Source organism: Thalassophryne amazonica, chromosome 18 (assembly GCF_902500255.1).
Source record: "Thalassophryne amazonica chromosome 18, fThaAma1.1, whole genome shotgun sequence".
NCBI lineage: Eukaryota > Metazoa > Chordata > Actinopteri > Batrachoidiformes > Batrachoididae > Thalassophryne > Thalassophryne amazonica.
Window position 1 is genome coordinate 64,185,823 of NC_047120.1, and position 15,891 is coordinate 64,201,713.

The 15,891-nt window shown below is 40.3% G+C and overlaps 2 protein-coding genes across 3 annotated transcripts in view; both read left to right on the forward strand.

Moving 5' to 3' along the window:
* The window catches only part of rnf213b (ring finger protein 213b), an 86,575-nt gene extending 86,067 nt beyond the window's left edge, over positions 1–508 (forward strand). The window contains 1 exon segment of the mRNA XM_034194411.1: positions 334–508. Coding sequence (XP_034050302.1) covers positions 334–472 — 139 coding nt within the window. The 3' untranslated portion in view covers positions 473–508.
* A 745-nt stretch (positions 509–1,253) lies between these two features.
* The window catches only part of cep131 (centrosomal protein 131), a 39,700-nt gene continuing 25,062 nt past the window's right edge, over positions 1,254–15,891 (forward strand). For both annotated transcript variants that reach the window (XM_034193733.1, XM_034193734.1), the window contains exons 1-9: positions 1,254–1,383; positions 6,597–6,776; positions 6,869–6,954; positions 12,860–12,971; positions 13,134–13,264; positions 14,079–14,183; positions 15,233–15,391; positions 15,469–15,586; positions 15,673–15,783. In XM_034193733.1, the coding sequence (XP_034049624.1) occupies positions 6,600–6,776; positions 6,869–6,954; positions 12,860–12,971; positions 13,134–13,264; positions 14,079–14,183; positions 15,233–15,391; positions 15,469–15,586; positions 15,673–15,783 (999 nt within the window). In that variant the 5' untranslated portion in view covers positions 1,254–1,383; positions 6,597–6,599. The remainder of the gene's footprint in view (positions 1,384–6,596; positions 6,777–6,868; positions 6,955–12,859; positions 12,972–13,133; positions 13,265–14,078; positions 14,184–15,232; positions 15,392–15,468; positions 15,587–15,672; positions 15,784–15,891) is intronic.

The following is a 15,891-nucleotide window of genomic DNA, read 5'->3' on the forward strand; positions in this document are numbered from 1 at the left end:
TGAGCGGTGAGAAATTTAACTTTTGTAAAGTAACTGAACATAATTAAGAAACAAACTGCAACAATCGTAGAACTTCCTTGGTGGAGTTATTGTTTATCGACTTTTTTATTATTTATGTGTTGGATAATGTTGGTAAGACGTGTGCCCATTGAGGTTTGAAGGAATGTTGTGAAAGCAGCTCATCTGTCCCCTGGGACGTCCCAGGTCAGCGTTTGACCCCTGCAGGTCACCATCTGTCAGATGACAGAAGGCTCGTCTGCAGCCGCAAGTCACGCGTGTGAACACAGCAGGAGTGACTCTAAATGCTAACACCTGTCTGTGTTTGTCCTCCAGCATCAGGTCCACTTTAGAGGTCCATTTGGAGCAGAAAGAGCTTCCACCTCTGCTGGGTCTCGACTCCTTTCCAGAAGACATCACCTTAGCAAAAGCAGCTGACGTGTGGAAGGTGGCTGTGCAATTTAAAAGGCGATAAACATTTTTGCAGGCTGCAGAATTGTTTTATTTTTAAGAAAATATTTCCAAGAAGGTGTAACATTAATCAGTTCATTCCACATGATGCTATAACATGTTTAATAATGCCATTCCATTTTGAGAATATTGTAAATACTTGTGTTTGTTTTTTGGTGATAGAGCTGAAACAAATCATTCCAATCATATTTAAATTTTAGAATTTACTGCTTTGTTCTGTTTATACTGATTTTAGAAGTGTTCTTTTTTTAATGAAATGAACTTGTTTGATTAAATAAAGGACATGACGATTATTTTAATTAAAGGAGAGAATGAAGTTTGAAAAGAGCTTTTTTTTTTTCAAAGAAATTGCCAAAATAAACAAGGAATTTGATGTGTTAATTGTGATTTATTGCTGTTTATATTAAAATTGTAACGACTTCAGCAACAACTAGACTGGAAACATTCGTATCACATTTTATTTCAAACAGTAAATAATAAAAATCTGGAAAACGTAGTTTACAATAGAATTTTCATAAAATATACTGAGAAATATGACGTGCTTTCAGAATAAAAGCATGGTAGCACCAATTATAGAAACAGGGAAAATATTTATTTGCATATCATATGAAATGGCGATTTCATTAAAAAGTAATAAAAAATAAACAATCTTTAAAAATGTGACGTCTTCTGTAATGTGTCAACCAAACGGTGGGCTTTAGGCCACGCCTCCTCTCAGCTTATCGGAATGCGCTTTGTTAATTTTCCACCAATCACAGCCGGTAGGAGGCGGAGCTTGCGTGTGCGTTGTTTCCACAGAGAAACTGTTTGTTTATTATGGCCCCAGTGATTGAGAGCAGCACTTTGGCTGTTTAAGACTTTAAAACCTTCAAGTTTCGGCGCGTTTGCGCACTGCTGCTTCTCTGCTTCCAGTCTGTAAGTAAACCTCACTTATTGTTCATCGTCTGTGCGTCTGCGTTGGACAAATTAAAAGACAGCTGTTAGCTTAACGCTGCAGTCGTTATTATTGACGACCATAACCGTTAGCCAAATGCCGAAACCAGCCTGTGATTTATTAGCGATAATATCTCTATTTTTTTTCTCCGTCGTCTTGGTGTCACATTAGGAGTTCAATTTACATTTCTAATATACAGCAGCTAACTTGCAAGCTAGCAGGATTTATCTGCACAATTTTGTGCAAGTAAATAAATGTCAACTAAAGACTGTCAATAGAGCGGCTTCAATTTGACACTCGTTATTGTTAAAAATGTTTGTATTCTATCATTAAATAAACAAGCTGATCAACACATTTGTATAATTGTAAATTTGTTTTAAATATGGTGCATTTTGCTGATTTTGTTGTTCAAAAGCTGATTTATTATTATTATTATTATTATTATATCTTTCAAAAGTTTTAAAGACAAAATAAATATGCCTAAAATACACACACACAAGAGCCCAACACAATACAACTGGATGGATGGCTTTTCAGAGCCGATACAATACTGATATTAAAGAATAAAACAAACTACAATACAGATATATATTTACACATTTAAAAATCACAATGATTCTTAACTTTTTATGAAAGCTTTATGACAGAGAAGTGTAATTGAGGCTTGATGTTTTACGGTTTAAACATGAAATCTATGATAAATAATTGCAACTATAACCAACAACCAACCAATGCATGTCAAGATACTCACATTGCCTTCACTCAGGTTGGAAATTACTGTTAGTGTAGCAGATAAGTGAATATTTACTGAGGGATCCTTCAAATGGTGATGCAAGCACCAAATTTGGCACACATACTCCTTAGACATTACTCTTTTAAAAATGCCGAGTGGCCACATGAACTTTCAATAGGTGGCCAAGAAGGGGTCAATTGAAGAATTACACAGGGGTCAAAATTTAAAAATGCTCCATTCATATTGAATGGTATTCCATATTATTTATCTGATCATAAAGATTCCAAAAAGGTATAGTTTGGACTATCTGTGAATGAATGTTGTGGAGTTATGGGGTAAAAACAGCAAAAACACTGAGAAAGGTCAATTTCAATTTGTACAGGGGTCAAAAGTTAAAGTAGCTCCAATTTTGGTAAAAAGTGCTGCAAATTACTGGTTGAGCTAATAGGATTAATAAATGGAATAGTTTTGACTGTGTTGCATGCTTGGTTTGCAAAGTAAAGGTTAAACAATGTCGTCATCCATTGGATTCTATGACGTGACATATGCTGCCCTGTAACATGATAACTAAGCATGATACATGATGCAAACTATTCCTTTTTAAAACCATATTCACTAAACTAATAATTTGCATCACTTTTTACCAAAATTGGAGCAACTTTAATGTTGGACACCTGTATAAATTGAAATTGACCTTTGTCACTATTCTTGTTGTTTTTACCCCATAACTCCAGAACATTCATTCACAGATAGCCCAAACTATACCTTTTTGAAATTGTCGTGATCAGACAAATAATATGGAATACTTTCAATATGATTGGAGCATTTTAAAATTTTGACCCCTGTGTAATTCTTTGATTGACCCCTTCTTGGCCGCTTATTGAAAGTTTCTGTGGCCACTCGGCATTTTTAAAAGAGTAATGTCTAAGGTGTATGCGTGCCAAATTTGGTGCTTGCATCACTATTTGAAGCATTTTTTCAGTTATCCGCTGCACTATGTGTCGCTTCACTCAGCATTTGCATAAAATGGATTTCTTATCTATTTTGGCCTCGTCTAGATTGTGGCATTGCCACCACTTGTGTCTTGTTGCTGTAAAACTTCCACTCTGATTGTAAATAAATGGCAGCTGGTCACTTTGTTTCTGTCTGTTGATGCTAAATCTGACCAAGGGATGATGGGTGTCCCAGCCATGCTTGACAGCATTATAAACAACGCTGTTGGAGTGCCATCTGCTGGTCAACCCATGTAATGACAACATTTCCAACAGCCAAAATGTTTTACTGCATTGTTTATTTGGTAAAATAAAAGTATTGGCAAAAATAACGCAGATGCTGATATGTTTGTCTAAGACTCACATCAGCCGACACTGTCAGCCATCTGATGTATCAGCCTGGCACAGACACACAAACACAGGTTCTCAACTGTAAATAATTTACACTTTTTATCTGAGGCCATCAAATATGGCCATTGGGTATTACAAAGACTTTGCGTCCATCTGTCTGTGCTCAGCATAAGTCCAGTCCTATTACTGCCAGTCTCCAAATTCACAGGGAACATTTTTGGGGCACAGACATGAAAATGTTCATAGATGGCTAACCTTGACCTATTTTAAGAGGTTAAAAAGTCACATTCTGTTTCATTCTGTTCTTTTTTTTGTTTTGTTTTTTTTTTGTTGTTTTTTTTGAGTGGCAGGGGTGACAGCTAATCAGAGTGGCGCTGTGACATCCTTGGTTGATGTAGCTAGCTGCAAACTGTGTAACTGTAACCTCTTTGTCATATGTTATGTAAAAGCTTGCGAGAAGTAGCCACTTCTAAAACTGAGAACACTGTTTTTGGAACCTAATAACACCTCTGAAGTGATTTCCAAGACATCTCGTGGACGTTAGCATGGTGACGTCACAGACTGGTCTAGCTAGCTTGCAGAACTCTTGCATTTGTGTGTAAATATAACCCCTTTGTCAAATATTATGTAAAAGCTAGAGAGAAATAAACACTTGCAAAGCTGAAAATGCTGTTTTTTCTAATGCGATAACACCTCTGGAGTGATTTACAAGATATTTTGCAGATGTCAGCGTGAATGCTAATTTCTGCTAACTCAAAACTAACTTCGATCTTGTCAAAAGTTCATGTACACGCACACTCTCCAACAGATGCCATTAAAATGTAAATATTGTTTATGATTGATTGATAGAGGGGCTTTACTGAACATGTACCTATTGTACGTAAGACAATAGGATCTTAGGAATTGATTAAGCATCTGCAAATTATAAAGATCACAATGTTCATATGGCTGAGGGTGTTTTAGCATTGTTATATTTTATTCATCTATTGATTATTTTATTGATTATTCAATTAGTTGTTTGATCTATAAATGTTAGAACATGGTGAAAAATGTCAATCAGTGTTTTCCAGAGCCCAAGATGTCATCGTCAAATGTCATGTTCTCATCCCAAATATAGGCCTATTCAGTTTACTATCAGAGAGGACTAAAGAAACCAGAAAAAAATGGCATTTAAAAACATTAATTCCCAGAATTTGAACTTTGATAAAATTGGTTATCAAAATAGTTAGCAATTAATTTAGCAATTGATTAATAGCTGATTTGTCATTGCATTTATAGTTGTATGTAGAGCTGCAACAATTAATCGATGACCATATCAGTCTCCAATTATTTTTATAATTGATTATTCGTTTAGAGTCTTTTAAGGTTGAGGGTGGGACAGTTTTTTTTTTTTTCAACTTCTTATATTTACATATTTTGTTGTTTCTTTCATCCCCTGTAATCATAACCTGAATATATTTTTGTTGTGGACAAAACAAGGCACTGATGGCCATTTTCACCATTTTGTAACATTTTATGGATCAAACAACTAACCAATTTTTCAAGAGAATCACTGAAAAATTAGTGGAATATGAAAATCATTAGTTACAGCTCCAGTTTTATGTTTTGTTTTTTTTTTAAATCTTACTCACAAGTAAGGGTTGACAGTATTTAAATTGTTGAATTTCTTGCGAGCCTTGCTTGAGATCTCTTGCATTCTTGATATGCTGTCTTTACCTTCAGTTTTGGTTCTTTCAACACAATAGAATGTTTAAAGTAGCGATAGCAATCAAGAACTAGTTCCAGATTTTGCAGTCCAATAAAACAGGTACACCTCAGATGAGATTGGTTCCTCTTATCAATGCTGACATGTTTTTCTGACAGCTGCACTTTGCAAAAAGTCACAAGTCGTGACCTAAGATGTGATGTCATCATGTCAAAAGCTGCATCTAGCAACAAGGAAAACAGCTGAATTAACACTGAAAACTGCTGTACATTTTCTTTCTGCACAAAAAAATTGGTCAGCAATCAATGAAAAATCAGACTGATAAGCAGAATTGATAATGGCTTTGTTGTTGATAAAATCTTATCATTTCCCAGCCCTGGATTAAAGAGGACACATTGTGGTCTGGGGAAAGGTAGTGGATATTTGTGACCTTTGGCAGCCGGCTGAGCAGTTAAAGACCTGATTCTAATCCAGTTTAATTTGTTACGCAAATCTGATTGGTTAATCGTGTGAGATTTCAGACCACTGAATATCACGTTGACTGTGGCAAAATATTTGACCGTTTCACATTTGATGTATTACTCCGCACCCTGACTGCGTTGCTACGCAGATGTCAATAATGGCGCTGTCAGCTCAGAGCGAGAGAAACTAGTGCAGCGACTACGATGCTGAAATGTGAGAATTTAATCTATTATACTGAAGTATTGATGTAGATTCTAATACAGAATTACTCAGTGCAGTTGACGAGTTGGAGAAATCTGTGGGTCTCCTCACAGAATTTCCAGTTTGGCATGAAGACGCTGTTGCTACAGTATTCAGCGACTGAATTACTTGCAGAAAAACAAACTGTGCAAACAATGGAATTGGATTAGAATGGGTATAACCCCCTTGTGTCTGATGATTTGCGGATGTGAATGCTGGATTACATCCATTTAACTCAATTTGCAACTGTAAAATCCAGCATTAACATCCGCGAATCATCAGACACAACAGGGTTATTCCCTAATTGTCCGTGTGTTTGCGTACACCATAACTCAAGCATTAGAGGGTCAATTTTGACATTATTTCTTTCAGAAGAGTTCTTGACATTTTGGAGGTGATTCAGGTGTGATTCATCAACCAGGATGGAAATAGTAATTTCTAATAATTTTTTTGCAATTATCTTGGCTGAACAATTAAACAAAAACACGTTGAGCTCTGACAATAGTGAGATCGGTTTTAATGTCATGAGGATGATTGTTCATTCCTTTAGCTGTCATCTCGCCTGTAATTAAACAGTGAGGGATGTTGTTGTTGCTGGTTACCGGGGAAACAAATCAGCCAGTCTGTTCTGTTCTTGGTGTCTTACCTGATGAAGTCAAATGGAGATTTGCTTTGACATTTGTCTAGTCTCGTCTCGCTTTCTGGTTTCAGAGGATGCATCCAACACGTAGTCCCTCATCCATTCCCACGGGGGTCCCAGACAGGGTCTTGGACCTCAGCTTGACAGGCACGCAGCTTTCATTGTCCAAGCGGCCCAGCAGCGCTTCATCTGGGAAATACTTTCGTTCAGTGTCCGTGGCTGGTGACAGCCGGGCAAAACGCAATACGCAGGTGTGTGGGTGTGCACGCATAACACACGTGAATGCAACTTCTTTTTTTAATTTCTTTTTGAATAGTCATTCACAAACCTGTTTATTGTACAGAGCGATGCCAGTTCCCGTGCCATCAAGAACCTCAGGAGGTCCAACAGCACCACTCAGGTTAACCAGCAAGACAACAGTACTTTAAGGTACTAATACACAGCTGATGATGTCATAAAGGCACTAGTGGGTGTGGTTAAACTAGTTGATTGACAGAAAAATTATGGATTTGAAGGGGGGGGTTTCTTTCATCTTTTTTTAAAATTTGGATTTGTTGTAGGTTGGTGTGTTGGAGAATTATTAACATCAACAATTTAAAAGCTTTAAACTCATTTGGAAGCATTTGAAGTCTTTGAAAATATTTTATTCCGAAAGGCAGGGGGCATACGATATCCGACAGCCCACCGAATTTGTGGAAAAGACGTGAAAACAGGTGTTGTGACAGTGAAATATAATGTGATTGGGCCATTCGCTGTTTCACAGTTGTGAATCTCACGTCGTCTCGTGGTTCGTGAGTCACGCGAGAGGTCGGTTTCAGCAGAGTTCCTGTTTAGGGCACAATGTATAAACACACCTTGTGAACTATGGACAACAAGACATCATCGGGGCACAGCAGAAGTTAATCACAGGTGCTACACCTCCTCTAGATAACTCTCTCAACTTGAGAGAATGTGTCATCATCATAATCGCTTGTGAACTTGCTGAATCGGTGTCAGCCACATCCTCGCTCGCCATTGTTTACATGGCTTTGAAATGCCGGAACTCTGCTGGCACTGCAGTGCATTCTGGGAAGCGCAGGGGGATTATGGGAAACGTTAAAGTACCGAATGATGCTCAGTCTTCTTCTATCAGCTGATTGAGTGCGTTTGCAAAAGAGGAGCTGCAGAGTGCCCTCTGGTGAACAAAGATACTCATTTAATTTTTCGTCTCTCCGCTTCTTTTTGTCATTTTATGGGCTGTTATAAATGCAGATATCAATTTATGTGCAAGTAGCTCATACTCGGGCTCTAGTTTTGACACAGTTGTTGGCTTTGTGTTGATCTCATCAGTTTTAAACGAGTTCAAACCAGATTGACTGCTTGTGTGTAAATGTTCCTGTTAAATGTTGGACTGTACATCTATTATATAAAAGGTTACTCTATCTCAGTGGGTCAGGATCATTTTCTTCTCTGGTATCGCTGACATTGACGTGGTACAACGTGTATCACAGGTTATGTCCTGCTATGCGTCCTTAGAGAAGCCTCAGGCGGAACTTGCTCTTTGGAACTCATTTTATCGACTGACCTTCATGGCAGCGAAACATCTGCGCTGCTGAAATGTGAAGGACGTGTTTTTGGAAACGTCAGAGAAGATTGCGTCCTTTTGTGAGATAGCGTGTGTCAGGCGGTCTGCGTCTGTGTTAGCTGCTACAGACGCTTTACGCCGGCGCCCGCCTCTTTAGAGAGCAACAGCTGGTGGCCCTGAAGCTTCAGCACTTTGGACACTGGCCAAAGTGTCATGGCAGCGCCACTGCACGGTAAAGATCGGGGGGTGGGGACACATGGATATCAACCCAGGTCTTTGGTGGGGTTAGGGTCTGGCTTTAGCTCAGGTTCAAGGGGGAGGGCAGGGATCTCGGGGTCACCCCCCCCAGAAAGGAAAAGTGTGTGCTCACTCTGTCTCTATTGTCCAGCAGCTGTCGCCTCCCCACTCCTGTCGCCTCTCAGGATACACACATAGGTTTTAAATTTAAAGATAAATAGCCCCGCCCCCTCCTCACCCTGTGCTGAGTCTTTCAGGGCTCTCGGGTAGGCAACCTCTACGTCCCTCACCGCTGCTTCCTCAGCTCTGGAGGAATGTGCTCCCTGAATAGTGTTGTCACGCTGTTTTTCGCTAGGCCAGCTGGCTTCATCCTGAACCCCCCAACACTCCAAAAAAAAAAAGAAAGCACCCAACACCCTGCAGCTTGCATACCACAGGAGGCCAGCCCACATCTGTGCTTGTAAGGCCCTTTGAGGGATGACTGGCAGGCTGTGGGGATAAAGCGTTGCAGACTTTTTTTTTTTTCTTTTGAATCCAAAGCGTGGTTCCTCCCGGGGGCAGCTGCTCCTCACCAAATTCCATCAGTGATATATGGAGAAGAGAGTGAGGCTCTCCTGTGCAGCTGACCTCAGTACATTTTTTTACAAGAGCTGCTGCGCTGACATGACCCCCCCTGCCACCCATATTAAGTACCACAGCTTTTAAAAATTGTATATTTCACTAAATGGCATCTTGACTAGCTCTATGACACGTTGGCATCCTGTCCAGGGTGTACGCCGCCTCACGCCCTATGACTGCCCCGGTGACGCTTAATTGGAGTAAACGGGTATAGAACATCGGATGGATGGATGGCATCTTGGTTATAAGTATTGCTTTGCACCTTTCAGCTCTAATGCTGAATGGAAACGCAATTTAGAATTTTCTCCATACAGTATGTTGAGCAGAGAAACAAGATGCTGCGATCGCTCATGTGCTGTGACAACTGCTTCATGTGTCACATGGTGCCGTCACTGGTTTCATGTCCAGATGACTACAGTTTAAACTTTTTTACAGGCTGAAAGTTTGGCATTTGTCAACAGAATGAAACGTGCTTCAGAGGTGCACAGAGGGCACAGTAAAGCCACGCCCACATTTCAAAGTATCAGGCATGCTGAGAAAATCTTAAGACGGGTTTTTACAACATTTGCGTTTGGTAGCAGTAAAATATCTGGGATCATTTCCATGAGAAAGAAACCATCTGGATTGTCTCAGTCCATCCAGCTGTAAATGGGTACTGGCTTTGGCTGGGGAAGTGACCCATAATGGACTGGCGTCCCGTCCAGGAGGAGTCGTAGATTGTCGTGTTTCTCGTGTAGGAATTTGGGAATATTTATCAGAACTTTTGGGCTTCAGGGCCTGTGTAGGCCTTACGACTTTTTTGTTGTGTATATTATTAACACATGGTCAGTAATTTGACTGTTATTGCTGACCAACCCCAGACCCAGTGTACCTGTCAAGTTTGACCCAAATCATATTGAGTATTCTTAAGATATCTTGCCAGCATTCATACATGCAACACAGAGTAAATCACCAGAGTACACGCCTTTGGTGGCATCGCTAATGAGACTGGCAGCCATTTAAGTCCCGGCATCAGAAAGTTGCGGGGTTTTTTTTTTTGGTTTTTTTGGGGGGGTCTTTTGCCCCTCCCCTTTTGTGATTCAAATGATAGTTCTGGGTTCTTTCTGGCAGTCTGTCTGGACTCTCCTTTGTGAGTGGCATTGAGAAAATTCACAGCCTTTCTTCAGGGAAACAAATTCACAGTACAACATTGTATCGGAAAAAGTGAGAGTGCTTGTATTCAGTATTTCAGGAAATAAAAGGACAAAAGCTCTCTTTAAGAAAATTTGTGCTTTTTTTTTTTTTTTTACCTGCTAAATGAATGTGGAAACTACTGAGCCTGTGAGAATTAGTGGGAAAGTTGCATGACTGCAGAAATAATGTGTTATAATTGAATTTGTTTGAGTTATTACAGTTGGGCTGTTTCACAGTCAGGGTACACAAGTATGTGTCACTGGCACCAAAAAAAATCAAAGTGGCTACTTTGGTCAAGTTCCTCCATATCTAATTGCTGACTATGGGACTTAAATGCCCAAAGTTTCAGACCTGTCAGATGTTTGCATATATTAGCTCACAGATATGATCTGCTATATTTTCCAGAGAGGACTTTTGATTAAGATAATTGTTGTGTAAATCATACAGACTAAGATTAGTGCAATCTACCCATATACAGTTGTGCTCAAAATTTTATTTACTCTGGCAGAATTCTGCTTTTTTTGGCCATTTTTAAGAGAATATGAATGACAGTACAAAAACTTTTTTTTTCACTCATGGTTAGTGGTTGGGTTAATCCATTTATTGTCAAACAACTGTGTTTCCTCTTTTTAAATCAAAATGACAAGAGAACTACCCAAATGACCCTGATCCAAAGTTTACATCCCCCTTGTCTTAACACTGTGTATTGCCCCCTTTAACATCACTGACAGCTTAGAGTCTTTTGTGGTGGCTGTGGACAAGGCTCTCTGATGGTAAAGCTGCCACTGAATATGTTTCGAACTTTATTTACATCAATTACAAAGAAATACAAACAATATAGCACTCTATGGTAAATCTGCATGGAGTAGACAGTTCTCAAAAACTGAGTGACTGTGCAAGAAGGAGAAGAGTGGGGAAAGACACCCAGACAACCCAGAAGAAGTTATAGGCTTACGTGGCTGTGATTGGAGAAATTATGCACAGTGCAAGCTTTGCGTTTTGTATCACCAGTTATCCATCTTCATGATGAAGTGGTATAGAGGAGGATTTTCTTAAAAAGAAGACCTGAAAGTTTAGCTACAAATTGCCAGAAGGTACATCTGAGATGCAAGCATGGATTTGATTTGTTTTGGTGAAAGAAAATCCTTCTCTGCTCTGAATGAAGCCAAGAGTAGTGGCTTTTATATTTTTAATTAATTGATATCAATTTGTAGAGATTTGTTTTCAGTTTGAGTTTAAGGAAGATAATTTTAGAAATATTCATACTGAGAAGCCTGTTTTACTTTTTGTATTTGAAATGCCATAAACAAATTAAAATGTGTGAAATACCAAGGGGCTGAATACTTTTGCAAGTCACTGTAATTATCCATGTACGGCAAACTCAACTTTGTTGGTCATTTCCACCTTGTCATTAAGGGCCCTGTCCCACTGGTGTTTAGGAGGATTTGCGTATGGATTGCGCACAAAATTGACCCATATTCGCCAAACAGCCGCAATATCCATGTAACATGCCTGTATGAGTCGGCCGTCATCCAAACATGCCCGTGATCATCCGCAGAGGCACGCATGTCCGTAGCCAGGATTTTTGAGCTGTTTAAAAATTTGGATGCGGATAACATCCGCCTTACATACTCAGTACATACTCACTCTATCCGCTGTATATCTGCCGTTAACCGCTGAAATCCGCATCTGACGGGGATTTGCGGCTTGGCAGCGGACCGGGACAGTGTGTAAAACAGATATATTGCGTGCCTATGATGTCCACATCACAAACTAAAATATGTTGTAGTGAATGCATACAAATTGGCCACGAATAAAGCGTTTTTATTACATCTGCGTTGCAGCTGATTTGCGGACAATCTGTGAATGCATAACAAACACGTCACGTGAACCCAAAGTGTGGCAGAAAGCGACATACCTGCCAGTCAGTGCCGGTCCAGCTGTGTAAATCCACAAAGACGTAGCTGCTGCTAACACCAACAAAAGGAAGAGTTGCTGTTTAGCCACAACTCAGCTGAAGTCTCTTTTCTGTGACACTCTCAAAAAAAACAAAACAAAAAAAACCCCACTGTCTCACACCCGAGCGGCTTCCCCCCTCCCGCGCCCCAAACTCATGAACAGTTAACCCTCGCATGACAAAATGAACATTAACTCTGTGATCAACTTGTCCAAGTCCAGCAAATGCTCCATAGCCTGTATTGTTGGTGTGAATAGTGATGCCGAAAGGCCCGAGTGCGCTTATTTTATGACCGCAATGCAGATGCTGTGCACGCGCAACACGTACGTGATGCATTCATAATACACCCGTAATACTGCTGTGATAATCTCAATGTGTCGGATCAGTTTCCTCACTGCATGTGTTATATAACCATGATTGTTCATCATATATTCACTATATATTATTAATATATCCGTAATTCATACTGGGCCATTTGTTATTTTTGGTCATTTTTGTTGTGGACGACAACGAACGCCCGTAATTTGTGTACTCACTTCATGCGCAATTGATCCTCTCCCCAGTGGGACAGGGCCCTAAACCAAACTTGATCTTTAAAATCCACCTATGTACCCTGATTGTAAAACAGCCCAGTTGTGAGTTCCTGATTAATACGTGATTAGCAGTTAGACACTCTAAAAAACAAGCAACAACAACAAAAAAATCCATTTCATAGTTGGTAGTAAAAGTGTGGATTGTGGAAAAGTGTAATTTTAACACGCGGCTGCCGTGTGTGTGTTTCTCAGTCAAGAGCGGAATGAAGACAACCTGGCTCTGATTGACAGTAGCTTGGACAGACGCAAAAAGGTGTCCACTCTCAGCAAAGTGTCACCAGACAGAACCACATGGAACATGCTGGTAACACAACACGTCACCGCAATTAATCTGTCAGTATCTTTTCCATTGAAACTCTTTTGTTTTTTTTTTTGTTTGTTTTTTTTGGAGGAATATACTTTTTCATGGTATCACATGTGATGTTAGTTCAGTTAAGTGTTTATATTTTATTTATTTTTTTTCCAGGATGATCAGCCCAGACTTTTTTCTACACACTCAGGCCCCAGAAGCACCAGAAGTGTGGACACACCCACTGCTAGCCAGAAGAAAAGAGAGCCCGGGGTCACACTGGCTGCTACCTTCACTGCCAATAACAGGTGGGTGGCGTCTGTCAGCACTGCGACCCGCTGCTCGTGTTTCATACCTGCTGCTGACGAGCACCGATACTGCCCACAGGAATTCCACCCGCATACTCTCACATGTTTCTTCTCAAAAATCTTTTAAAAAACAAAAAACCTCTGGTGTGTATCAGTTCCACGCCTACAGGGTGGTGCACTAAAAGGCAGCAGCCTTCTTGCTGACACAGCAGTGAAGGTAAATGAGAAGAACGAGATCGGCTTTGTCTCCGTTTGAATTTGGAGAATTATTTGACAAACTCCAGACTGATGCACAACATGTTTAGCTGAAGAATACAGTCGTGGTTGTTTTCTTTCTGATTGGTAATTGTTGCCTTCAACAACAAGGTTAGGAATCAGGATGAATTTAAGCCACATGAGATGAATTTCACACTTAAACATATTAGATCGGAGCTGGAATGGAAAAGAAAAGATTGGAAAAGAAAAGAGCTGGAATGGAAAAGATTTTCACTGCATGGAGTAAAATTGTTGGAGTTCACCAGGAATTGACTTCATGAACTTACTGAATGGACCTGCTGATAGAGGATGGCCTTCCCATTTCTTTATTTTAATTGGAAAATGTTTTGGAGGTACGCAGTCTTAGTTACTGTCCTCGTGGTTAATAACAGGCTGTTTGTCTCGTGCGGCGTTCACTCCTGAAAGGTGAAACCGAACATTGACTTGTAGAGCAATTTAAGGCATTTTGGGGCGATGTCAGGCAAGTGTTGCAGTGCGACACACAAATATTCGCCTGCTCTGTCGGTCATAACTGTCATTCTTCATTTGCTTTTTCCAGGAGCAACAAGGGAACTGTTGGGAACTCCGTCACCACCATCTTACACAACAACTACTCTGAAAAGCCGCTAACGCCAAAGAGCTCCAACCAGAAACCCTCCTTTAAGTATGCTGCTGTCGAATGATCACACACGGTTCTTTTATTCATTTGTTACTGTCGCGTTGATTGGCTTGTTTGGTACCAGGATTGCTCACAAAACAATCAGCCAGTTGGCGAATTTTTGGTGATCTTGTGTTCATATGTTTATTTGTAATCTACAAAAAGTAACACTTATGGTTCCTTAGTGCTCTGTCAGTGCTGGGGTGTTTTATCCCCCGCTGGCCGAAGGCCCGGTGGGGGTGGGCGGGTCATGTCATGGCAATTTCTTTCTGTCTGTCCGTCCCAAAAAGGGGTATAAGCATTCCGACATCAACTCTTCTCACATTTTTAGGGGGAATTTTGTGAAACTTTGTGCAAGTCGTTTTAATAGGTTGGTAATACACAGATCATCATATTGTTGGAGTTGGGTCCATTCCCTGATTAACAAATCTAGACTCAGTCAGTTTCATGAGTGGGTGCCTGCTTTCTGAAATCAACTCCGCTCACGTTCTTAGTAGCAATTTTGGGAAACTTGGTACAACTCCTTGTTATAGGTTGGTAATACACATATTATCATATTGTTCAAGTTGGGCCTTTTTTTTGCCAGAGTTAATTGTCCTTAATTAACAAATCTAGACTCTATCAGTTTCGTGAATGGGTGCTTTCTTTCTGAAATCGACTCCTCCCACATTTTTACTAGTAATTTTGGGAAACTTGGTACAATTCTTTGTTATAGGTTGGTAATAGACATATTGTACAAGTTTGACACATTTTGGCAGAGTTATGGGCCTTGATTTACAAACCTAGACAACCCCACTTACATGAGTTGGTGTCTGCATTCTGAAATTGGCTATCAAATATCTTGAAATGTTATGAGAATATAGCAAGTACTTGTACCAAAGCAGCATTTGCAGGTGTGGGATACTGTGCTCTCAGAGCCCTCTTGTTATTTATTTATTTTTACATAGACAAATGCTGCCATGTGGTTAATATTTCAGAAATTTTCCTGGTTAAATTCTAATAAATTCACTGCATCATGCTGGGATTATTAATAATATACATAATTTTTATTTCAGTAACATCCTGAAGGCCACAGCAAATGATGACGTGTCACTGGAGAGGAGCTCTCTGACTAAATCCCAAAAGAACTTCTCATCATCGTCGTCCACCTCCAACAGGAAGACTCCGGCGTCGGCCTCAGGCAGGAGGGAGGTCACAGAGGAGGACGCGGAGAGGTCAGGCAGCTGAAACATTTTTTTCACAGAACTTCTACGTGCATTACGCTGATGTCCCGGGATCGTGTTTTTTGCAGGTTTGTCCAGCAGGTGAACGAGGCAGCGGTTACCATCCAGCGGTGGTATCGACGCCATGCCAGGAGGCAGCACGCCAACCAGGCAGCGCTCAAACACATCCTTGCCACTAAACGAAGGGTATCATTGCCCCAGAAACCTTCCATTTACACACACTCGGCTGGAGCGCAGTCTTCTTTAACCTTTTCTGGCTCTTTACCATGCAGGTGTGGCAGGAAAGAGCAGAAGAAGAGAGACGCCTGGAGCAGCAGAAACATGAAGACAGGAAACACATACGTGAAGAAAAGACTCGTTTGGCCCGCCTCGCTGCCATTCAGGTACCGAACTCTGGTTTAAGTACTTTACATGTTATCACATTTTGGCCTTTGATTGTAGTTGCTTTGGGAGGTAGAAAGCTGACAAATGCTCCCCTTAAAATCTTGCGC